At 48.5% G+C, this 24,246-nt stretch overlaps 1 protein-coding gene across 2 annotated transcripts; it reads right to left on the minus strand.

The window, feature by feature from the left end:
* Window positions 1-10,327: 10,327 nt before the first annotated feature.
* Naca (nascent polypeptide associated complex subunit alpha) lies at window positions 10,328-23,911 on the minus strand. Of its 2 annotated transcripts, none has more exons than XM_059245339.1 (8): window positions 23,786-23,911; window positions 22,887-22,958; window positions 12,454-12,539; window positions 12,127-12,204; window positions 11,223-11,369; window positions 10,837-10,965; window positions 10,607-10,729; window positions 10,328-10,482 (listed from the first exon to the last, which is right to left on the minus strand). In XM_059245339.1, exons 2-8 carry the CDS (start codon window positions 22,954-22,956, stop codon window positions 10,468-10,470), a joined length of 648 nt encoding a protein of 215 aa, XP_059101322.1. In that variant the 5' UTR covers window positions 22,957-22,958; window positions 23,786-23,911; the 3' UTR covers window positions 10,328-10,467. The 2 variants fall into 2 exon arrangements, with proteins under 2 accessions (XP_059101322.1, XP_059101323.1); XM_059245340.1 differs by lacking the exon at window positions 23,786-23,911 and adding an exon at window positions 23,517-23,756.
* Window positions 23,912-24,246: the final 335 nt, after the last annotated feature.

Raw genomic sequence — 24,246 nt, forward strand, 5'->3', positions numbered from 1 at the left:
CCGCCCGCCCGCCCGCTGCCGCCGCCGGCCCCGTTCGCGCCTGTCTTCCCGTGCTCCCCTCTCGCGTTAGCAGACCGTTGGCCGCCAACCGCCCGAGCACGCGCGCCGGGCGCTCTCCCCGGGAAACGGCCGGGCCGCGGGAGACCTTGGCCGGTCAAGTGGTGGAAACCGGGGCCCCGAGGAGACGGAGTCTCCGGAAAGACGTCTCGGTGGACATGTTTGTTTGAGAACGGGGCTCGCACTCGAGCCCAGGCTGGCCTCGAACCCGCGGCGGTTCTACTGCCTCCGAGTCGTGTGCCACCGGCCGCCACACCTTGGCTGTAACCGGAGAAATGGGTGGGAAAACGCGGCTTCGTGCTTAGAGCCTGGACCCCCGTCCCGGATGGTGGAGCCGCTGGCGCGGATTTACCTTTGGGGCGGGCCTGTCCCTGCTTTGTGAGGACGCGAGGGTGTCTAGACCTTCACTGCCCCCGTGCATGCGAGTTCAGATGAGGGGCCCCGGATAAGGTCGTGAGGGTAGTAGCCAAGAGCAGTTATTTGCTGGTCAAAAATGGGCAGATGAGGGCAGAGGTAGGCAGCAGCCGGTTCCAGCCAAGTGTAGAACGTTTGGGAAGAGCGGTAGCTTGAAGGGGAGCCAAATGAAGTATTATCTGTGCCGTGCAATGAGAACTGTTCAGATCTGCAAAATGGGGGCGTTAGGCTCAGTAGGGCGAACGGGGATGTAAATAGATAAAAACTTGTTCGTGTGTTGTCTTCCTGTAGTTCAGGCTGGCTTCAAATCTAGGGTAATCCTGACGTGCTGGCACTACAAGCTTTTTCGTTTTGTTTAATGCTGTTGGTATCACTTAGCCCAGACTCTTAGGTGATGTTGACCGTGTGGTCCTGATCCCGTTTCCCAAGTGCCAGGTAACTGAAATACTAGGATTCTGAGAATCTTACCACCCATCAGGGAAAAGAAAATGGTCCAGCATAGTGGCACAGGCTTGCAATCTCAGCTGAGGAAGCTGGGGCAACCTTCAGGCCAATCTGGGCTGCATATTGTTTGAAGACAATCTGGGCAACTTCCCTGCTTCAAAATTTCAATTTTAATTGTTTTCTGAGGTTTGTTAAGTATTTTGACACTATGTATACTACGTGTGTGCCTGATGCCCACATGGAGGTCAAAAGAGGGCAGGAGGTCCTCTAGAGCTGGAGTTGTGAACCATGTAGGTTCTGGGAATAGAACCTGGTTTTTTTGAGAAGAGCACCCAGTGCTCTAACTGCTGAACCATCTCTCCAGCTCCCTCAAAATTTAAAAAGAGCTGGGGGTCATGGCTCCATGTCTTTAATCCCAACATTTGTCCAGGGGCAGAGGCAGGTGGAGGGCATAGGCAGGTGGACCTCTGAATTCTAGGCCAGTCTGGTTTGTATATCAGAGCTTTAAGAGAGATCCTGCCTCTGGGATGTAGCTCAGTGGTGTAGAGTACTTGGCTAGCATGGGTGAATCCTGGGTTCAGTCCATGGCACTACCACTACTACCACACCCCAAAAGAGAAAAGACCATCTATTATGATGGAAATACAAAACTGTTGGAAGCACAAAACGACCATCGTAGCTGGAAGAAACAGGACAGGCCTTATTAGGAAACTTTTTTCAGGGCTGGAGAGATGGCTCAGGGGTTAAGAGCACTGTCTGCTCTTCCCTAAGACCCTAAGCACCTGCCAATGCCTCCCAAGTGCTGGGATTAAGGGTATGGGTCACCACTGGCCAGCAGAATATTCAGTTTTTAAAACTACCATTTGAGGGGTTTGGAGAGATGGCTCAGCAGTTAAGAGCATATATGGCCCTTATAAAGGTCCCAAGTTCAGTTTCCAACACACATGTCAAACATCTCACAATCACATGTAACTTCAGCTCCAGAAGATACAATGCATGTGATCTCTGTGGACACTAACACATATGAACTTACTCTCTTTATCACACACACAACAGACACAAACCCACATACATATGAATTTAAAAATTATGTTTGTGGGTGATTTGCCTGCATTTATGTATCGTGTGCACCATGTGAATGCAATATCTGTGGAGGACAGAGGAGGGCATAGGATCCCCCGAACCTGGAGTTACAGAAAGTTATGGTGTGGGTGCTGGGAACTCGCCCTGGATCCTCTGCCAGGGCAGCCAATGCTCTAACTACGGAGCCATCTCTCCAGCTACATAAAATGTTTTGTTTTTTAATTAAATGAATTTTGCCAAGTGTAGTGGTATATGCCTTTAATCCCAGAACATAGGAGGCAGAGACAGATCTCTGAGAGTTCAGGGCCACCCTGGTCTACATAGTAAATTCAAGGACAACTTGGTCTATATAAGGAGACCTTGCCTCCACCTCCCACAAAAAGCATTTGTGTATGTATGCCTGAGTAGTTACTTTCAGAGGCCAGAAGAAGGTGTCACATCCCCTACAGTTGTAGTTAGAGGCGGTTATGAGCTGCCCATTGTGGTGCTCAGAACTAAATGCAGGTTCTCTACCACAGCAGTATGTGCTATTAAGGCCTGAGCACTCTCTCTAGCATAACATCATTAGTATGTAAGACTGCCTTCATCGTTATAAGCTGTAAAATTATGTATATACCAAAGAACTGTTTCTGTATATATGCATATACACATTGGTTTTTGTTGTTGTTGTTTTGAGACTTTTTTTCTGTGTAGTCCTAGCTGCCCTGGAACCCTGGAACAGGCTGTTCTCAAATTCAGAGATCCCCCAGTTTTGCCTCCCAAGTGCTGGGATTAAAGATGTCCACCACTGTACCCATCTTTAATAAAGCTACTTAAGGATGCTGAAATGTGAATTTTTTTTTAAAGTCTTGCTATGTTACCAAGTGGACATTGAATTTCTAGGCATAATGTACTGTTTGAAATGGGGTTTTGGGACCTGGAGAGATGGCTCAACAGTTAAGAGCACTCTCTGCTCTTCCATAGGAGCCAGGTTCAATTCCCAACACCCACATCTGGAACTCCAGTTCTAGAGGATCCAATGACCCTCTTCTAGCCTCTGAGGGCACCATGAATACAAGTGGCACACAGACATACATGGATGAAAACACCCATATACATCAAGTAGGATTAACATTAAAACAAACCACTACCCTCGTAGTAAGCCGAGCATGGATGACCCTAGCCCATGGGCAGTGAAAGCAGGATCAGGATGCTCATCAGGTACCTAGTGAGTTTGGCTGCATGATGAGACCCTGGAGAAAACAAAAACCAGACTTTTTTTTTTTTGGGGGGGGGGTGCAGGAAATTAAACTCAGGGACTAGGCAAGCTCTCTCCACTGCTGAACTAAATCCACTTGGTTGGGCCTTCAGCACAGCCTGGATCCCCACTTCCAGGGGAAGGGCAGGTGCTGTTTTCTGAAATAACGAAGTTCCCAGTCCCTTTGGAAGATTCTACCAAACCTGTTCATCTCCCAGGAAGACCACAGCAGCCACACCAGGTGGAAGTCAACAGTCCCAACACCAGTGAAGTTCTTTTCTTCCAGACTCTCAGCTTCCTGAAGACCAAAGACTTTTTGGTTTGTTTGGTTTGGTTTTCCGAGACAGGGTTTCTTTGTAGCCCTGGCTGTCCTGGAATTCACTCTGTAGACCAGGCTGGCCTCAGACTCAGATCTGCTTGGCTCTGCCTCCTAAATGCTGGGATTAAGTATGTGCCCCCACCGCCCGGCTTGAACCAGAGGTCTTGTACATGCTCGGCAAACATTCCAATACTGGGCTAAACATCACCAGCTTGAAATGTTATTTTTTTAGTACTGGGTATTGAACACAGCATTTTATACATGCTAAGCAAACACCCTATAGTTGAGTTCTATTCCTAGTTTTTTGTTTTTCCTTCGAAACAGGGTCTATGTAGCCCTCTAATTGTCCTGTAATTTACTGTATAGATCAGGTTGGCCTCAAACCCAAAGATCTGCCTGCCTCTGTCTCCCAAGTGCTGGGATTACAAGCTTGTGTTACCTGTCTTCCTGACCATGTCACTCGTTACTCTGATTAAATAAGAACTGATGGCAGGTGAGTTAGATTTGGTCTGCAAGCAGTAGTTTGCTAACCTCTGGCCTGCATATGGACCCCAAAGTGTAAGGAAATTATTAAAGTTAAGCTTAAGAAGGAAACAGAGCATGGTACCTGCCTGTGACTGTAATTCTGGCACTGAGGGTGGGGGGTGGATCAGGCATTCAAGGCCATCCTCAGCTAAGCAAGTTTTAAGGCCAGCCTCGACTATATGAGACTAAACAAAAATTTAACAAGGTCACAGGTAGTACAGGCCTGTAATCACAGGCTGAGGCCAGAGAATCTCAAGTTCAGGGTCTGCCTGGACTAACTGGTAAGCCCAGAATCAGCCTGGACAGACACTCTCTCAGTTATAAAAGGTTAGTGTCACGGTGTGTATAGGGAGAGTGCGAGTGTGGCGTGTGTGATGCTCTAGGTTCAACGCCCAGTACCACAAGACTTACAAAGTAGGCTAAACGATGTGGTGCTGAACACTAGGCCACTTGCATTAGGTTTCTCTAACAACGGGATGCTGCTGAAGTTGAATAAATTGATAACAAAATACAGATGAACTGAAAGTACAGACTAGAAGGTAACATTCAGAAGAACTCAACCCCAAATTTCTGGGAGTTTCCCTTATCAAAAGTTCTTTTGAAACAACTGTCTCTTGTGAGACACTTTGGAAGATTCAGGTCCACTCCATGGCAATCCATAATCCACTACTCCTCTACCCTATTCCTTTGGTTACTCCTCTGTCTTTCCCAACCCCATCTCAATGGATTTCACATTAGACTTCATGCCTTTAGCTGTAGTCTCAACCATTAGCCATGTGACCCAAGTTGTAACAGGTTTGTCCTGCAAATGTACAGACAACTCAATTTCTGACTGGGGCAAGGTCAAGACTCAAACACAGGACTACTGTGTTTTCTCTTGTGCTTCGTCTTTATTTTCGTACAATTTAGAAACATTAGTATGACGGTAACGGAAAGGTAAACGACTGTGCCTTGTTTGAGCTTTCTCATGTTCTGAAGTTTGATTTGGTACTTCTAAGGTCTATAAATATGGGCCCACCATTAGCAAAAATATTTCTAGAGGAAGAGGCTTTAAAAAGTTTAAACATCAAAGAAAAAACATTGAAAAAATTCTTCTTGCAAGGTAGTATACGTTATCTCTGGCAATGCATAATTATAAAAATATCCTGACTGGAATTTTTGCTGGACCTTACAGCCATACTTAATAATACAACTCGAGGTCACTTAACTAAGACTTAAGACTGTTATTGTACTGTACTTGGCCTGTTTAACCTGCCTTTAAGAGAACAGTGTAACAACCAACCTTACTTGCCTTGGATTTCCTATGTAATCAACTTTTACAAGCTAAGCTAATACATAGCTTTAATCTTCAATTTATATACTCTTCTCTGTCCCTGTTCTATGAGTAATTCATATGTACACGCATGCTGTGATAGTCATTTGCTGAAAACAGCGAATAGATCGGAAGCTGCTTTATAAAATGAATATCCACCACACATGCTGAGACCATTATTCAGATACTGCTTCACAGGATTAGTTATCTTGGTCAGTTGGAGTTACTCAATCCCTTGTTAAATGCTGTTAAAGATGTTTGTAAAAGTAGCCTTCATTCCTGCCCTGTGTGATGCTTTCTGTTCTATTTAAAAACAAAAGAGCAAAGCCCTTTGTCAGGGATACAGACACAGACTTTAAGTCTTCAGGCAGAGACTCAGACTCACACACAGCCAGAGTAAGATGGGAGAGTGAAGTAGAGAATTCAAATCTGGCTTTGCTCTAGGTGAAGGACACCAGGGGAAATGCTTTCAATTCTTCCCTTAATTCAACACCTTAACATGGGCGACTCTGACTTTATTATTGTGCTCAAACTGCCCATACCTCAAACATCACCTTTAAGAGTATATGTACACGCTTATCACCCATACCTCAAACATCACCTTTAAGAGTATATGTATACTTACAGGCAGCTGAGAGGAGGCTCAGGTGGTAAAGCGCTTGCCACATTTAAGAATGAAGACTTAGCCGGGTGGTGGTGGCACACGCCTTTAATTCCAGCACTCGGGAGGCAGAGCCAGGCGGATCTCTGTGAGTTCAAGGCCAGCCTGGGCTACAGAGTGAGTTCCAGAAAAGGCACCAAAACTACACAGACACACTCTGACTCAAAAAACCAATTAAAGCCGGGCAGTGGTGGCGCACGCCTTTAATCCCAGCACTCGGGAAGCAGAAGCAGGCGGATCTCTTGTGAGTTCGAGGCCAGCCTGGTCTTCAAAGCGAGTTCCAGGAAAGGCACAAAGCTATACAGAGAAACCCTGTCTTGAAAAACCAAAAAAAAAAAAAAAAAAATAAATAAATAAATAAATAAATAAATAAATAAAAGACTTAAGTTCTTAAGTTCAGCTCTCTAGTAGCACTCATGTTAAAAACAAACCGCAGATGAAGCAGTGTCCATCTGTAACCCCAGTCCTAATAACAGATGGATCCCTAGGATGATGACAAGTTATTCTAGCCAAATTCATTCAGGTTCAGTAGGAGACCCTGGGCATAGTATTTGGGAGTATTTGGGAGGCAGTTTGAGGTCAGACTAGTCTACACAGCTACTTCCAGGCCAGCTAAGGCTACGTAAGTGGGAACCACTTAAAAAAACCAATGAGTTGGAGAACAACTGAGGAAGACCCTGAACACTGATCTCTGGCTTCCATGCACATGCAAATACACACAGTGGATGCATTCACAGGAACACATACACACACAGATGTGCTAGCTCACGCCAAGCCAAAGCAGGATTGCTGAGAGCTGGAGGCCAGCCTGGCTTTACAAAGTGGAACTCCTCAAGACAAAACCTGTCAGGTATGGTGGCTCCAGCCTGTAAGGCTGTACTCCCAAGGTTTAAGAGGGAGAATCTTGAGTCTGAGGTGCAGTTCAGATCCAGGTCATTATAGACTACAGCAAAAACCTGCATCAGAGTACACGAGGGGCTGGAGAGATGGCTCCTGGTAAGATCACTTGCTGCTCCTGCAGAGGACCCATGTTTCACAACACCTCACAGGCCGCAACCCTAGTTCCAGTGAATCCAACGGCTTTTTCTGGCCTCTTTAGGCACCAGACATGCATGTGATTAACATACAGGCACACTTAAAAAAACTTAAACACCACCCCCTCCCAACATACTTTTAGAAATTGTTAATTCACATAACCAAAAAGTTGATGTCAGTCTGTTACGCCAGAAACACATATGGCTATGGTTTTGTCTTCAGACAATGCCAGTGTTTGCAAAGTAACAAGCTCACAAGCTATGTGGATTTTATTTGGCTACAGTGTGCCAAGTAGTTCTAATTTCCTTGCTTGATGGCAAACAAGACACACACACACACACACACACACACACACACACACACACACACACACACACACCCCTTATCCTCCAGGCAAGGTTTCTCTGTGAAGCTCTGGCTGTCCTGGAAGTCTATCTGCCTCTGCCTCCCAGAATGCCACCACTGCCCAGCTCCTTTATCCCAATCTTAATTTTGATATTAACTCTCAGATCACACACTATAGAATGTTACGGGATTAAAGAAGCCACAGAATGCAAAGGAAGAAAGCTGATAGAGGCAAAGAAGGTCATACTGAGTTTGAAGCCAGCCTCATAAAACCAAAAGGAAGAGCACTGGATATGTGTAAAGCAAATTCAGTGGTATCTTCAAGAAACTGAAAGGTGAACAGATGACTCAACTGCTCATTCAGAGGATCCAGATTCAATTTCCCTTAACCACATGTAAGTTAACAACCATCTGTAACTCCAGGTCCAGGAGATCAGACATTCTCTTAAGATCTCCCCAGGTACTACATGCAAGTGGTGCACAGACATGCATGCAGGCAAAACACTCATACATAGAATAAAAATTCCTGGGAAGTTCCATGTGGTGAGTTTAGGAGACAGTGTATATGGAGGATGGGAGAGAAGGTTAGAAGTTCAGGACTGATGTGACAAGTACCATACATCTATTTAAGGTGTTTAAATTTAGTTCTACAAACAACAAAAAACTGGTTTTCCCCAAACCCTTTTAAATGAGACTGAGCTGAGACTTTTTTTGAGACAGGGTTTCTCTGTCTAGCCTTTGCTGGCCCAAACTCAAGAGATCTGCCTGCCTCTGCCTCCTGAGTGCTGGGATCAAAGGGGTGTGACACTTCCACCTAGCAAGACTTGGTTTTGTTTTTTCTTTTTGAGACAAGGTTTCTGTGTAACAGTCCTGGCTGTCTTGGAACTCACTTTGTAGACAAGGCTGGCCTCGAACTCAATCTTCCACCAAGCCCAGTGCTTGAAATAAATCCCGATTAATCCTGATCAACCCTAAAAGCTCCCATGTCGAAGGCTTAGTCCCTTCTGATATGTAAACTTTAGAAACACATCAGGATCCCTTTTGCTTTTTAGCCTCCATTAGGTGAGCAGTTTTGTTCCACTTGCTCCTGCCTTCACGCTCAGCCTTGCAACAGTGTGTTTGAAGCTTAACAAAAATCAAGCATTTCTTCATTTAATGTTACCCTTTTTTGACAGTCTCCTATATCATAGGCTGGTCTCAAACTTGGTATGTAGCCAAGGATAATCTTGAACACCTGATCCTCCTGCTCCCACATCTCCAGCGCTATTACTGTGTACGACACCATGCTAGGCGTAAGCTGGTTTCCCCCACTATCTTATTACAGCAACAGAAAGCCCACTAGCCTGAGGAAACAGTTTTATAGGTTTTTTTGAGACAGGCTCCAACTTTGTTGGAGTTGGTTTGGAACTATACAATCTAGACTGGCCCTGAACTCATGATCCTCTTTCTGCTAGAAGACAGTTCTTGTCATGGATGTCATTGGGGGTGGGCTTTTGAGGTCTCAGATGATCAAGCCAGGCCCAGTGTGGCATTTCCTTCCTGATGCCTGCCAATCCAGATGCAGAACTCCATGTCTGCCTACATGCCCCCATCCTTCCCGCCAAGACTGAATATCTGAAACTGTAAGCCAGTCAGCCCCAATTAAATATTTTCTTTTATAAGAGTTGCTATGGTCACCAGGCGGTGGTGGCACATGCCTTTAATCCCAGTAATCAGGAGGCCGAGTCAGGCGCATCTCTGAGTTCAAGGGCTACAAAGCGAGTTCCAGGACAGCCAGTACTGTTACACAGAGAAACTGTCTAGAAAAACCAAAACCAACCAATCAACCATGGTTATGGCATCTCTACACAGCAGAATCCAAGACATGGACGAACAAGTTTCTTGATTATAAGGACTGGTGTAGCCAATGCCAGGCACACAGTAGGTCACAAAAATGGTGAGAGGTTGTGCACACCTAAATCCAGCACTTAGGAAGCAGATCTTTGTGAATTTAAGAACAGCCTGGTCTACCTAGTGACTTCCAGAATAGTCAGGGATATGTAGAGACCACGTCTCAAAACAAAACAATTAGGTGGTTGGCAAAATGGCTCAGGTGATAAATAAGCTTGCTACCAAGCTTGACACCCGAGTTTGATTCCCAAGTCCACGTGGTGGAAGAGAATGGACTCTCGCAAACTGTCTTTTTACTGTCATGGCGCTCCACGGCATGCACGCATACCCCCCCCCCCCAAGCCAATAAGTGCAGCAATTCTTGACAAGACCTGTCTGTGCATCACCTGGGTGCCTGGTGCCAGAGTTTAGAAGAGGGCACTGGATCACCTGAGCTCACTTCAGACAGCACTGAACCTGGATCCTCAGGGAGAGAAGTCAGTGCTCGTACCTGCTAAGCTATCTCTCCTGCCCCAAACACAACAAAACCAAAAAAACAGGTGTGGTGGCTTACACCTGTGATCCCAACATACAGGAAGTTGGTGCAAAAGAAGAGTCATGAATTTGAGCCCTCCTGGGCTATGAGTTCCAGGCCAGCCTGGGCTATAGTTTGAGCCCTGTCTCAAAATCAACAAAACAGGTGTGCTGATTACTTGTCACCTAGAGAGGTAAGACAGGGTCTCTCCATGATATAGCTCTAAAATTCACTATGTAGAGTAGGCTGTCTTCAAACTCAAGAGATCCTCCTCCCTCCTAAACGCTGGGATTAAAGGCATGCACCACTATGCCTGGCCAGATCAACACAAATTTTTTTTTAAATAATTTTGTCTATATAGTAGACAGACAGACAGACAGACACACACACACACACACACACACACACACACACACACACGCCTGAGGGTGGTGGTAGTATTAAAATTGAGCACCTTCAATTTACTTTCAGGAAAGAGATCAAGCACCTACTGAGTTCATCCAACAAGAAGCCATAGCTTTATTAGTGATAGAAACAGTACAAATTTCAAACCAAGCTGTAGTTCCACTTTCGAAACACCAAAAAAGGGAGGGGGGAGGCGGAGAATGGAAGTGTCCTTGCTGTCAAATAGTTACATTGTTAATTCCTGTAAAAGGGGGGAAAAAGATATTAGAGGCATTTATAGGCAAACAGGTCATTATATTCTAAGGCATCTCAGGCTTTGGAATGAAGCCTAAGTGACTGGGAGGGAACAGAGACGGGTCACTTACCATAATAGCATTTACAATATCATTACTGTTGTTTTTCAGGGCTCGGACTGCCTTTGCTCGTGACACATTTGCTTGTGACATGACCAATTCTATGTCCTTAACCTCCACACCTGTTTCATCAACCTAAAGGGGAAGAGAGTCTTAATAAAGAACAACTTCAGCAGTGTTTTGAAGCACAATCTGCCAACACAAACAGACTAAATAAAAGTTCACAAGATTCTGTGGCATACCTCTTCCTCCTCACTCTCCTCCTGTACAGTCGGAGTCTGAGTATTCTCTTGAATGTTTGAAACAGCTTCACCTTGAACTTTGAATTTCTCAGCAGCTGCTAACTGTGCTTGCTGAGACAAATCTTCAATCTACAGGGCAGAGAACAGAGGCACATGAGTAGATCTGTTTGTCTAGGTAGAAACTGCACCTTAGGCCATGCACTGTTTGTTAACAGAGTATTTGCCCTCACTTTGGACTCACTGTAGGAAGAAGAAAGTGAGCTGTGTCTAGAGATTTTTGGTATCACAAGTGCATGAGAAGGGGCCAAACATCTGCAACGAAGATTATCTGACCCCAAATAACAGTAATACTGGTCTGGAGCAAATCACCGCAAACCTTCACCAACCTTGGCTTCTCCAAAAACTATGTAGGTGTCTGAAGCTGGGCTCTTGTAGACATCTGGTTTTGTGATGACAAAGAGGATATTTTTAGATTTCCGGATAGTGACTCTAGTAACCCCTGTAACCTGTCGAAGACCCAGTTTGGACATAGCCTAAAGAAGAGGAAAGAACATTAAGTTTCTAACTTTAGAAGCAGCTTAAAAAAGAAAGAAACAAACAAACACATAATATCACATTCAACACCCACAGCACTTTTCCTGGGTTAAATTTATTAAGGGAAGACTAGTTGAGTGTTTTCAGCTGCAGCAATTACCAGTTGTACCATGGTGCCTTATTTGTGCAGACAGTCCCCCGTACCCTAACCTAGCTCTGAACTTCCTACACAGCTAGCCCTTAAGGCCTAATCCTTATGCCTTGGTGTCCAAGTGCTGGGATTATAGGTAGCAGCACCCCAGAACTCTAATCTTTATTGATAACTCCACCTTACCTTGTTGTTGGGGGTTTTTACTCTTTTGTGGGGCCCACCACCCACCTCCCAAATAAATCATACACGGAGGGTCATGTTTAATTATGAATGCCCAGCCTTAGCTTGGCTTAGTTTCTGGCCAGCTTTCCTTAAATTATCCCATCTACCTTTTGCCTCTGGGTTTTTCCTGTTCTCTTGCTTCTGTAAATCTTACTCTTACTCCATGGCTTGCTGTGTGGCTGGCCCCTGAAGTCCTCCTCCTCCTCCTCTGGCTGCTAGCTAGCTCTCCAATCCCAGATTTTTCCCTGTCTACACAGTCTCTCTGCCTGCCAGCCCCGCCCATCCTTTCTCCTGCCTTGCTATCGGCCAGTTCTTTATTAGACTATCAGGTGTTCACAGAGCTAAGGAAACGCACACAGCTAAAACAGTACCCACTGCATTACCTTCCTCGCCTTCTTCTCGCTCCGACTCTGTTTTGCTTTACTGACAGGCTCTTCATCGATCTCAGCTGCTGCAGCCAGCTAAGAAGACAAAGTTTTGAGTTGAACAGATCCCAAGTTCAGGATGCTTGTTTCCACGTGGTTTTGCTTTACAAAGATTCACAGTTCAAACAGTCATGTCTGTTACAATCAATCTTGGTTCTCCAGACCCTCCCTTTTTTTGAGACATGGCTTTATTCAACACGTCTGTCTCAGATTATAGGTCCTGGCTACGACACTTGTCTTCTAGTACTTTCCTAACTCAATGTAAATTATTAAGAGAACAAGTACCTGGGCTTGCTGTGTGGTTGTCTGTGTGGAGTCTTGTTCCTCGAGCTCTGGTACTGATTCATCACTGTCGGATTCTGTTCCTGACCCTAGGATGACAGAACACTTTTAAAAGGTGGCACCTCATGGCCTGCCTGAATCAGCTATCACTGCTCTATGCAAGGCCTTACAAAGCTAAGCGCCTTCTGCCACCCAACTTATAGGACTCCATTGAAGAAGCATTCTCAGAGACGTGGACAGTCACCAGACACAGCAGGCAGCTTATGTGCATCAACTGTCTTCTCTCTCCAAGGTCTCCATTGCTTGGCACAAACACCAAGCATCATGTGATTCCAAATTTTATCCCCAGCCCAGTCATCCAGAAATGTTTAGACAAAAGGCATCTTTTGATACAATTAAGTTAAAACCCTTTAAAATGAGGTTGGAAGGTCAGAAGCAGCTGTGCACACACATTCTGCCTTTCAAACCAGTCACTGAAAGAATTTCACCCCGTCACTGGAATGCCTCCATGTTGTTAAGCTCGAACAGTTCTCACCTCTATTAGATACAGACCCGTGATTCCCCCACTTCCAAATACAATTCACATATCTTAATTTTCCTTCAATTGAAAGACCAAGCATCAGTAAATTCTACTGGAAGGGGAAGAAAGCATACACCCACACCATTCATAGGTCAGGAAAAAACACGTCTCTACATTTTTAAGAAAAGGAAGTCCCTGGGCAACTGGCGGTTAATAAGTCTAAAAAGTGAAAAAAAAAAAAAAAAAAGAAAAAAAAAAAAAGAAAAAGAAACAGCTTCAAGATTTCCCTTCTGTTTATTTTTAAAAAAAGCAAACTCCAGGCCCAGGGACAGGGTTAGTGATGTGGTAGGAATTAGAGTAAACTAAAGGCCTGGTGGTCTTGGTTTTCACTATCAGCTCAGTCAGGCCACAAAGGATGGTTAGACCCAGGGCTCAGCCTGACTCACTTTACACAAGACAGGAAGTATTATCTGAGATGATAGAAACCAAGATTTAGCTCCATATTCCTAGAGCGTCTACACTTAGTTACCATTCTACGTACTATGCCCACACCCAAGCAGACGACTGGACAAGCGGCGCATCCTAGTTAGTATTGGTGGGCACCCCCCGAGGGGTAGGCAACACACCATGCACACAGCAAACCAAGGCAAATACCCTTGTCGTTCTTCAGAACAGGCTGCTTGGCGGAGGGGGCTGGGGCAGGGATCCCAGCAGGTTTAAGGGTGGGCATGTTGACGAGGACCGGCTGGAAAGGCATTCCCCCAGACACTGCTTCCGGGGGAATCAGAGGCGGCAGCTCATCCTCATCAGCAGGGGCTGGGAGCTTAGAGGGCGATTCCAGCACTGACCCAGGTGAGGACTGAAGAAATGGCTGTTTAGGAAGCAGAGGGGGAACTGGGGAGGGAGCAAGAGTCAGGGAGGCTGGTGGGGTAGGCTTTGGAGCCACAGATGCTGCTGACCCAGCTTCAGGAAGGGCTTTGTCAGAAGTAACTGCTGCCAGAAGGGGAGTGATCTGAGACTCAGGAGAAGCATCCACAGGACTCTTTGGGGAATGGAGACAATCATTGTCTTTTGCAGGGAAAACAGGCAGAGCTTTTGTAGTTTTTGAAGAGTCTTTCTCCACAGGGACTGTCAGAGGGGCTGGAGCTACCGCAGAAAGGAGGCCCTTTGTATCTTTCTTAGCGGAGGGGTCCGAGCACTTAGGGGAAGCAGAACTCTTCTTGGCTCTTGGGCCTTTCTGAAGGGGAGCAGTGCTGACCAGAACACCTTCTGGAGTAGGGTCTTTCTGTGCTGGGAGTGTTTCAGATGCCTGAGGGCCAACAGTCCCTGTGCTACATGTGACAGAGGCTGGGAAAGTAGGGGAGTCTTTGGGGAAGGAAGAAGTGATGGATGAGAGAATGGGAACCTCTTTAGAGGGAAGACTCATAGCTGGGAGAGTAGAGGGCCTTTTGGAGGGTGGGGCCTTTTTTGGAGCTGAAGGAGCGTTAACGGTGGGGGCAAGAACTCCTTTGGAGGTTGAAGTTTCTGAGGTCTCCTTGGGGGCTGGGGCCCTCTGGGAAGATGAGGATGCTGGTACCTCTTTGGGAGAGATAGGAGCCACAGAAGAGATAGTAGGGGCTCCTTTGGGAGATAGAGTTGTTGAAATCTCTTTGGAAGTCTCAGTTGCTGGGGCCTTTTTAGGAGATGGGACTATGGTGGCCTCTTTTGGGGTTACTGTTGCTGGGACAATGGGGGCCCTTTCAGGAGATGTGGGACCTGGGGAAAGGGAAGCCACAGCTGGCGCAGTGGAAGCACCCCCAGGAGACAGGGCTGCTGGGGCAGTGGGGTCCCATTTGACGGACTGGGCTGCTGACTTCTCCTTGGGGACCACAGTTGCTGGGACCTTTTGCGGAGAGGGAGCTATCTCTGGCAGTGAAGTGGTGGCAATGTCAGAGGAGGGACTTGCCGGAAACTCTTTGGGGGCTGAATTCTTGAGTGCCTTTTTGGATGGTGTTTTGGGACTCTTTGAGGGAGAGGGAGGAATCACAGCCGGGGCAGCACCGGGAGACAGGGCTGCTGGCGCTTCTTTAAGAGCTACAGGCATTGGGGCCTTTTTATGGGAGGAAGGGTTCTTGACTGGGGGAGGAGTGGTTACTGGAGTCTCCCTCGGGGAGCCAGCAACCCCCTGTGTGTCAGCAAGGATGGCTCTGGAGGCTGCAGTGGCTGAGGCCTTCTGTGAGGTGGGAGGGTTTTCCTGTGGTGCAATGGTGACCCCAGATACTGCTGGTGTTTCTTTGGGTCCTGCCATCTTAGGGGCCTTTTGGGGAAAGGGAGCAGTCTCCAGTGGAGTACTAGTGACCCCTTCAAGAGATGGGGTTGAAGTTTCTTTGGAAGCTGCAGCTTTGGGGGACTTTTTTGGGCACGACATTGCTACATTTTCTTTAGGGGCTGCAGTTTTTGAGGTCTTTTTGGAGGAAGGAGAAATCTCCTGTGGTACAGCTTTGACTCCTTCGGGAGACAGTTTTGCTGGAATTTCTTTAGGGCCTGCCATTTTGGGGGCCTTTCTGGGAAACGAAGGGATCTCTAGTGGCCCAGCTGTGACCCCTTCGGGAGATGGGACTGTGGGTGTTTCTTTGGGTCCTGACATCTTAGGGGTCTTTCTGGGGGAAGGAGGAGTCTCCACCAGTGGGGCAACTGTGACCCCTTTAGAAGATTGGGCTGCTGCTTTGGAGGCCCTTTGGGGGGATGACGTCGCTGAGGTTTCTTTGGGGGTAGAAGCTTTTGAGGTCTTTTTGGGGGAGGGAGGAGTCTCTAGTGGCACGGCCGGAGTTTCTTTGGGGGCTGCTGTTTTGGAAGCCCTTTGGGGGGATGGTGTTGCTGAGGTTTCTTTGGGGACTACAGTTTTGGGAGTTTTAGGGGAGGCAGGACTCTCAGCTAGGGTAGCAGAGGCACCTTTGGGAGGTGGACTAACAGGAGCCTGTTTGGGGGCTTCAGTAGCGGGGGAAGGAGGAATTTCCTGTGTTGCATTTGTGACCCCTTCAGAAGATGGAGTGGGAGCTCCTTTGGGGGCTGCAGTTTTTGAGGTCTTTTTGGAGGATGGAGAAATCTCTAGTGGCACAGCTGTGACCCCTTCAGGAGATGGGGTTGTTGGAGCTTCTTTGGGAGCTGCAGTTTTGGGCGGCCTTTTGGGGGACGTTGCTGAATTTTCTTTGGGGGCTGCAGTCTTGGGGGCCTTCTTGGGGGAGGGAGGAATCTCCACCGGCACGGCTGTGATGCCTTCAGGAGATGGGGTTGCTGGTGTTTCTTTGGGGGGTGCAGGTTTAGGAGCCTTTTTAGGGGACGGCATTGCTCCATTTTCTTTAGGGGCTGCAGTCTTGGGGGCCTTCTTGGGGGAGGGAGGAATCTCCACCGGCACGGCTGTGATGCCTTCAGGAGATGGGGTTGCTGGTGTTTCTTTGGGGGGTGCAGGTTTAGGAGCCTTTTTAGGGGACGACATTGCTGAATTTTCTTTAGGGGCTGCAGTCTTGGGGGCCTTCTTAGGGGAGGGAGTAATCTCCACCGGCACAGCTGTGATGCCTTCAAGAGATGGGGTTGCTGGGGTTTCTTTAGGGGCTGCAGTTTTAGGAGCCTTTTTGGGGGATGACATTGCTGAATTTTCTTTGGGGGCTGCAGCCTTGGGGGCCTTCTTAGGGGAGGGAGGAATCTCCACCGCCACAGCTGTGATACCTTCAGATGGGGTTGCTGGTGTTTCTTTGGGGGCTGCAGTTTTAGGGGAGGTAGGACTCTGAGCTAGAGTATTAGTGGCACCTATGGGAGATGGGGTCCCAGACCCCTCTTTCTGGGTTGCAGTTTTGTGGGTCTTCTTGGGGGAAGAAGCAGTCTCCAATGGAGCAGCAGTGACCCCTTCAGAAGGTACAGTTGAAATTTCTTTGGGGGCTGCAGTTTTTGTGGACTTTTTTTGGGATGGAGGTGCTGAATTTTCCTTGGGGGCTACAGTTTTTGAGGACTTTTTGGGGGACGGAGAAATCTCTGGTGGCACAGCTGTGATGCCTACAAATGGGGCTGCTAGAGGTTCTTTGGGGGCTGTAGTTTTGGGAGCCTTTTTAGGGGAGGTAGGACTCTGAGCTAGAGTAGCAGGTTCACCTTTAAGAGATGGGGTCACAGGAACTTCTTTTGGGGCTCCAGTTTTGGGGGGAGAAATCTCCAGTGCCACAGTGGTGACCCCACCTGAAGGGGCTGGAGTTTCTTTGGGGGCTGCAATCTTAGGGGACCCTTTGGATGAGGTTGAATTTTCACTGGAGGCTACAGTTTTTGAGGTCTTTTTTGGGGAGGGTGAAATCTCTAGTGGCGTAGCTGTGACCCCTTCAGGTGGAGTTTCTTTGGGGGCTGCAGTTTTGAGAGCCCTTTTAGAGGAGGTAGGACCCTCAGCTAAGGTAGGAGGGGTACCTTTAGAGGATTGGCTTGTTAGAGCCTCACTGAATGCTTCAGTGGCTGGAGACTTTGGTGGGGAGGGAGGAGCCACAGCTGGTGCAGGTGGGACCTCTCTGGGGAACTGGGGTGCTGACACTTTGGAAGATACACTTTCTGGTGCCTTTTTGGAGGGCGTAGCTGAGGCATCCTTAGGGGATATTGATTTTGGAGTCTTTTGTGGGGAGGGAGAAGTCACATCTGGGACAGCAGTGGCAACTTTGGGAGATAAGGTTGCTAAAGCTTCTTTGGGGGTTGCAGTTGTTGGGGCACTTTTGAGGGAAGGGGAACTCTCAGCTGGAGCAATGGGGGCTCTAGCAGGAGGTGGGGCTGCAGGGGCCTTTGGGGGAGACAAAGATGTCACAGCTGGGACACTCTGGAGCAATAGGGTTGCTGAAGTATCTTTGGGGACTGGAGTCTTCTTAGAAGAGGTGGGAGTCACATCTGGTACAATAGGGGCCACTTTGGGGGGCTGGATTACAGAGACCAGTTTGGAAGCTGTAGCTTCTGTGGTCTTTGGGGGGGAAGGAGGAATTTCTGCTGGGACTGTGGGGGCATGTTTGAATGAGGTTGCTGGGACCTTTTGGGGGGATGTATAAGTCTCCACTGGGGCCCCTTTGGAGGTTGGAGAAACAAGAGAAAGCTTAAGTGAGTCTCCAGGGCCTTGAAAAGAAAGACTAGCCCCAGGAAGGCAGGCAGGCTCCGGTGGAGAAAGAGGAGATGACAGGGTTGCAGGAGAAACATCTGGGATAGCAGAACCCTTCACAGACGATGGCCTTTTAGTCTGAGGAGACCCACCAGTCTCTAAAGAAGATGGGGGATCAGCTGGATAAACCAGAGGGCCTTTCAAAGACACAGAAGCACCCGAGTCTCCTAGGTGCCCTTCAGGAGAGGAGGCCAAAGATGCCACAGAGGAAACACCATCAACTTTCTTTGCACCGGAAAAAGAAATCACAGCTGGGGGAGGAGCAGGAAAGGGTACAGACTTGGGAATTTCAGGGGCCAATGCCGAAGTGGTCACAGAAGCAGAAACATTTGTGGGGGGACAAGCCATAGATGGAGCCATAGGACAACCTTCAGAGGCTAAAGGAACCAGAGGTGAAGTGGCAGGAGTGGATGTTTTAGAAGCAGAGGTACCTTTGGCAGTCTTAGGAGCCAGCTCTTCAGGGTCAGAAGACTCTAGAAGAGATGGAGCCACTGCTGGGGCAGCGAGAGAACACTTGACAGACAGACTGACAGGGTCTGTTTTGACAAGAGCAGTTGGGGAGTCAGCCCTCAGGGCTGCCCTCACTACAGGGGCAGGACCTTCCACAACCTTCCTTGTCACAGTGTCTTCTGAAGGTGATGCACTTGGAGGAGGAGACTCTTTATGTGCTATCAGGGCCAAGGGTAGTAGAGTAGGGTCTCTTCTGGTGGGGAGTCCTGCCTGGGCTGCAGAACCAGGGGCGCCTACATTTACCAGTACTGAAGTGGGGGGATCTTTAAGGCCTTCAGTGGCTGGCAGAGGAGGAACTGGTATTCCCAGAGCAGCAGGCGCTACAAGGGAGACAGCAGGGGAAGCTGGGCCTCTACTACCCACAGGACCTGACGGAACTGGAGGAGACGCGGAAGGGGCAGGTGCAACAGAAACGGCGGAAGGGCTATCCGGAGCAGGCTGGATGGCTCCAACACATGAGACTGGAGTTTCTTTTAAGCCAGTTTTTTGAGAAGCAGGAATCTGTGTCAGCAAAGGCTGCTGAGTGGCATTAGAAGAATCTTTGGGAATGAGAGAGGCTCTAGGAGATAATAAAGTAGCTGTATCTGAGGAGCCAGGAGGGCCACAGATTACACCAGTAACAGCAGAGGTGCCATGATCAACAGATGGAGCCAGGGCAGAAGCTGGAGCCCCCACTGAAAGAGCTGCCAGAGAATCAGCAACCAGCTCCTGTCTGGAAGGAAGGAGTCCTGCCTGGAAGGAAGGAAGGGGAGGAATTGCAGATCTCCCAGATGGATAGGATGCCTCAACAGCAGAATGACCTACAGAAATGGCGTTACTCACTGTAGGATCTGACAGAGCACTAGGACCTGACTGACGTAAAGGCTGAATAGGAGAATCCAAACAACTGTGACGTAAAGGTGGAAGATGCAAGCCCAGAGAAGGAGGGGGCGCCGGGAGGGTGCCGGGAGTTACAGTGTTTTGAGCAGGTGAACTAACAGAGCTCCTTAGGTTAAGGCTTAACATATTTTGTGGCGCCAGAGCTGAGGAAACGGGGATGCCTTTGACTGGAGAAGTGATGGTTGGAGTGATGGACAGTGTCTGAGGAACAGGTGGAATAGAGGCCAGGGGGGTTCCAAGGTGGGCAGGAGAAACTCTGATTACATCTGGAGGACTCGGGGCAACACCTTTCGGATTCAGGATTACCTGAGAGGGAACTTGACCAGTAGAGGCCTTTGGTTCTAAAGGAGCAAGAGGTGCCAATGGCCCTGGCTCAGCTACAGCAACTGATGAAGGTGAGGTGGGAGGGTGAGGTGGAGATACAGGACTCTTCTGAACTGAGCGGGGAGCCACGGCAACCAGAGACAAGGGGGCTGAAGAGGACCGGGCACCTTTCTGAGCTGGACCTATCATGGGAGAGGCCAACGCTAAGGCAGCCGGGGAGATGGGAGGCCCTATCAGGTGTGGTAGGAAAGTTGGAGTGGGAGGGGCGGTCCCCAGAGGCACAGTTGTTTCAGAAGATGGCTGGGGAAAAGGAACTTCAAAAGGGGTTGAGGACATACTAGGGGAAGGGAGTGGGGAAGGCTGATTAGCAGTTACTAGAGGGCTTTGTTGGGGGGCCAGGGAGCAAGGAGGGGGAGGTCCAGGCTGCCCTAAAGCAGCAGTAACATTCAAGGCTGAAGACATAGGAAGCACAGCTGGAGAAAAGCAAAAATAAAATAAAATAAAAAACAAAATAATAAACGGAGATAAAGGGAGGGGGAAAAGGTGAGTTGTGCAGCCCAAGTTGGTAACATGCCTCACAGGAAACAATGGAGTTTTAACTCTGAGAATGAAGGTCACCACACAGGATTAGAAAAAGGTGACAAGCAATATCAACTTTCCCTGTACATATTTCAGTGATTACGTGGACTACATCCTTCTCATTTCCCAAGTTCTACAAAAATAAACCAACTATTTTAAGGTGGGGCAAATGGTCTAAGACTAGGTCATCTCTAAATGGGGAGCACAGGCCCACACCCTCCCTCTGCTACTGGGGATTACGCCTAGGGCTTCACACATGACAGGCAAGATTACTATATAGCCTTAGCCCTTTTTGAGATAGTCCCACCCTTAGGCTGGCCTTGAATTTACAATCCTCCTGCTTCAGCTTCCTAAATACCCGGGACTAGAAGACCAACCTGGAGTGGACTGAGAACATGCCTTCTTCCTCCTTCCTGCACAAAACTGACACTATTCTCAATGCTCTGTTTTTAGACAGGGCCTCACTATGTAGCCCCAGGTGGCTTGGAACTCAGAGAAGGGTCTAGCCGTCTCTATCTCTGCCAGGATTAAAGGTGTTGGCCAATGCTTTCTGAGCAGTGTTAACGATGAGGAATCTAAAGGGTTTGGGGTGGGATCTGATTATGTTGGAATAAATTTTAGAAAGTATATACCTGGCCTAACTCAGTTCTACTAGAGCTGAAATGCTTCAACATTTAATACTAAGTATTAAACACCAAGTCTCAACCAGAAGTGGTCTATATACCATACTCTATCCCTTTTTCAGCAATATTAGCTCTTTAAACATTGTAACAAATTATGACCCAAGGAAGGGCAAAATAGGAATTATATCATGAAACTAACCAAATTGTTAAGACATACTTTAGAAGAGAATTATAATGAAAAAACAAAAAACCCTTTGATCTAGAGAAGCATACATGCTACCTAAACAGACCACCATTTGGCACTGAAAAGATTTCTAAAAGGGGGTGAGGGGTGGGGGTGGGGGGGCGGTTCTGCCATTTGAGCTAACACTGGATTAAATCAAAGAACCAACAAACGATAAATACCTAGAAAGGCTAGAAAATAATAATAAAAAAGTCTACAACACCCAATCTCACAAGCCACTCAACCAGTTTATTCCCAAGTTCTTATAGGACAAGCAGGTAGGTGGATAGACCAGTCTTTCCGGGAGAATTGGTAGGCCAAAGCCTTCTAATTATAATGCAAACACTTCTAAACATGTTAACTAGAATTTAAAACATGGAATATGCTTTACTGGACCTAAAGGCAAGAAGACAAGATCCACATGACTTGCTTTTATACTATAACCAATGCCCTGATTTGTCCTCATTCATTCCAGTAAGACTAATTACAGTTACAGACATCATGGGTATGCCTTTAATACCTAACACGTGCAAGCTCAGACTAATTATTATCTTTAACAACACTAAGGACTGCTTTAAAATTAGTAATTTTAAAAGCTGGAACCAGAGTATTCTAAATCCATGTAAATTTCAGCCTCCACACTTGTAAAATTGAATTTAACTCTTGTTTATTTAGCTCGGCAGCTGCAGATTCCCCAGAGACCATTCCTTTCCCCTACTGCCCATTTCCCAGGTCAGGGCACCCACCTCCTTTCTGGTCTAGCAGCTGGACTAATCCCTTCAGCTGCTAAAATCAGACAGGTGGGGAGGAAGGTCTTTAATGCTTGAGTATAAATAACTTTAAATCCAAAAGAAAACAGAAACGGCCCATTGAGTAACAAAGACGAAGTAGAGGGCACCCCTCATTTAGTTCTGCAGAACTGACTCGGAAAGACCATTTCATGTTCATTTCAAGTTTCCTATGAAGACGTTCTAACCAGCATTCAGGCCTATCTTCACACTACGTTCTACTTCAGTTGAAAGCCACATTTATTTCAGCCTTGGGTTCCATATATTGGAACTACTCCAGTACACTACAAGTATCCGAGCATTATCAATCCCTACAACTTAACTAACCGAGGCTGAGGCTCTCGTTAGAATACGCTTAAAAGGAGCACATATCTCATCCAGACATGTGACGAGAGGCTCAGTGCCAATCATGGCTATCTAAAACCTGGACACAACTTGCTGGCCGGAACTTCACCAAAGCTCAGGTCTCCTTGGCCTGCCTCTGCCACCGCCACCCAGTTGCAAAAGACCAGAACCACCCAGCCCCTGCCCTGCTCAGGTTTCGTATAAGATGTGTAGATTCCACAGAAGAGCTTTTCAAGCAGCTGGTGTAACTCATACAGCAAGCTAGGGAACCTGTCCATAATTCTTAAAGACACAATTTTGTATTCTCTTCCTGAGGCGGTCCCCCGGCGCCGGCAAGATAGCAGTTAAAATTTGTACTAACGCTACGAACCCATTTTTAAAAACTTCATTAAATGACAGTGAACTCCAAAAGGCAGAAATGTGTCTGTCATCCTGCCCACCATTTTAATTAGGATCCATTTTAATTAACAGCAGGAGAGCTATGGGCACCTACCTGTCTCAGCCTGAGGCTGTGGCAACTCCTGCTCTGTAGCAGGGACGGTCTCTGTGGCTTCACCAGGCATTTCTGAAGGGAACAAACAGGAAGCCCGAATTAACTGGGGTGAACACACCTGCCCGGCCCAGAGACAAGTATTCCGGAAACACACACACACACACACACACACACACACACACACACACACACACACAACCTGCATAGGGCCGGCCAGAAAACAAACCACGAGGCCCCCGGGAGACAACGTCCCCCCAAAACTCTTGGAAATAGCGTGCGACGCCTGTGACACGACCCTCGGATGGCCACTAAAACCTCTCCCGGGGCTGCTGCACTGAGCAGGCTTCCCCGCTGCCCCAGTCCCCCGGACTTCACAAGGACAGCACCCCCATCGCGTTCTCTGCGCCCAAGGTCTGGCTCGCCACCCTGAGGTTTCAGGCGCTAGCTTGGCCCCCTTCCCGTCCGAACAGCCTCGCCGCCGACGCCGCCGAGCCCGGGACCCCCAGGCTCCACTTCCGAGAGCAAGAGGACTACGGGGTGCCGTCTGCCCCAGCAATCCCCGGCCGCGGGGCTCCCGCGACCCCCGAACCTACCCCGGGTCCCCCCCTTCCGAGCCCAGGCGCGCCCGACCTCTCCAAGACGCTACCGCCGCAGTGGCTCCCGCGTCCCCACGCCCCAACTCCGGGCACGACCCGCTGCCCTCCTCCTCGCCTGCTCGTCCCTAGACCCCAGCCGCGGGCCCCATTTTGTCCGCAGGCCCCCGGGACGGACGGAGTGGGAACGCCGAGCGCCCCCGGCACGGCCGCCGGAGCCCCGCACACGGCCGCCCCGGGGCCCGGCGGGCCCGCCACGGACGAGGATGGCTGCGGATGGAGAGCGGAGGCGCCGGCGGCACTTACTGTGCGGAGAGCGCGGAACCAAGATGGCGGCGGAAAGAGAGCGAGCCAGAGCGTGACCCACGCCTGTTGCAGAAGGAAGCCGGACGCCGAGGAGGGCGGGACCAACATGCGCTTCCGGGTCAGGCGACCCCCGCCCCGCCCCCCTCCGGGGGGGTAAACCTCCGCTTCCTTTAGCGAGCCGAGCAGCTGTTGTCCGGGCGTCATGGTGACGCGGCCTAAATAAGGCTGTGAATTCCTGAGAGGACGCGCGGGCCCGGCGGGAGCCGCCCAGCCACGGCCTTGACCCCGAGGGACGCGCCCGGACACCGTACGCGGAGGAGCGACAGCTGTTTCAACCCGCGTCCCCGGATCCCTCCTCCAGCCGAGCGAGCGAGACGCGAATTTGCAGCCAATGTCCCGAGCCCGTGTTCGCACCGTTGGAGAGAAGTGGCCTGTGTTAAATCCCAGTTGTTTTCATTTTG

The sequence above is a fragment of the Peromyscus eremicus genome, chromosome 18 (assembly GCF_949786415.1).
Source record: "Peromyscus eremicus chromosome 18, PerEre_H2_v1, whole genome shotgun sequence".
NCBI classification, from domain to species: Eukaryota; Metazoa; Chordata; class Mammalia; order Rodentia; family Cricetidae; genus Peromyscus; species Peromyscus eremicus.

Bases quoted from the DNA above. Each gene is read 5' to 3' on its own strand.
- Naca (XM_059245339.1), bottom strand. From the start codon at position 22,956: ATGCCTGGTGAAGCCACAGAGACCGTCCCTGCTACAGAGCAGGAGTTG. The intron at 12,540-22,886 runs GTAGGTGCCCAT...CTGTCATCCTAG, and splicing joins ACAGCCTCAGGCTGAGACAG to GGTCAGGAACAGAATCCGAC. The intron at 10,966-11,222 runs GTTGGTGAAGGT...TCTGCCCTGTAG, and splicing joins TAGTTTTTGGAGAAGCCAAG to ATTGAAGATTTGTCTCAGCA.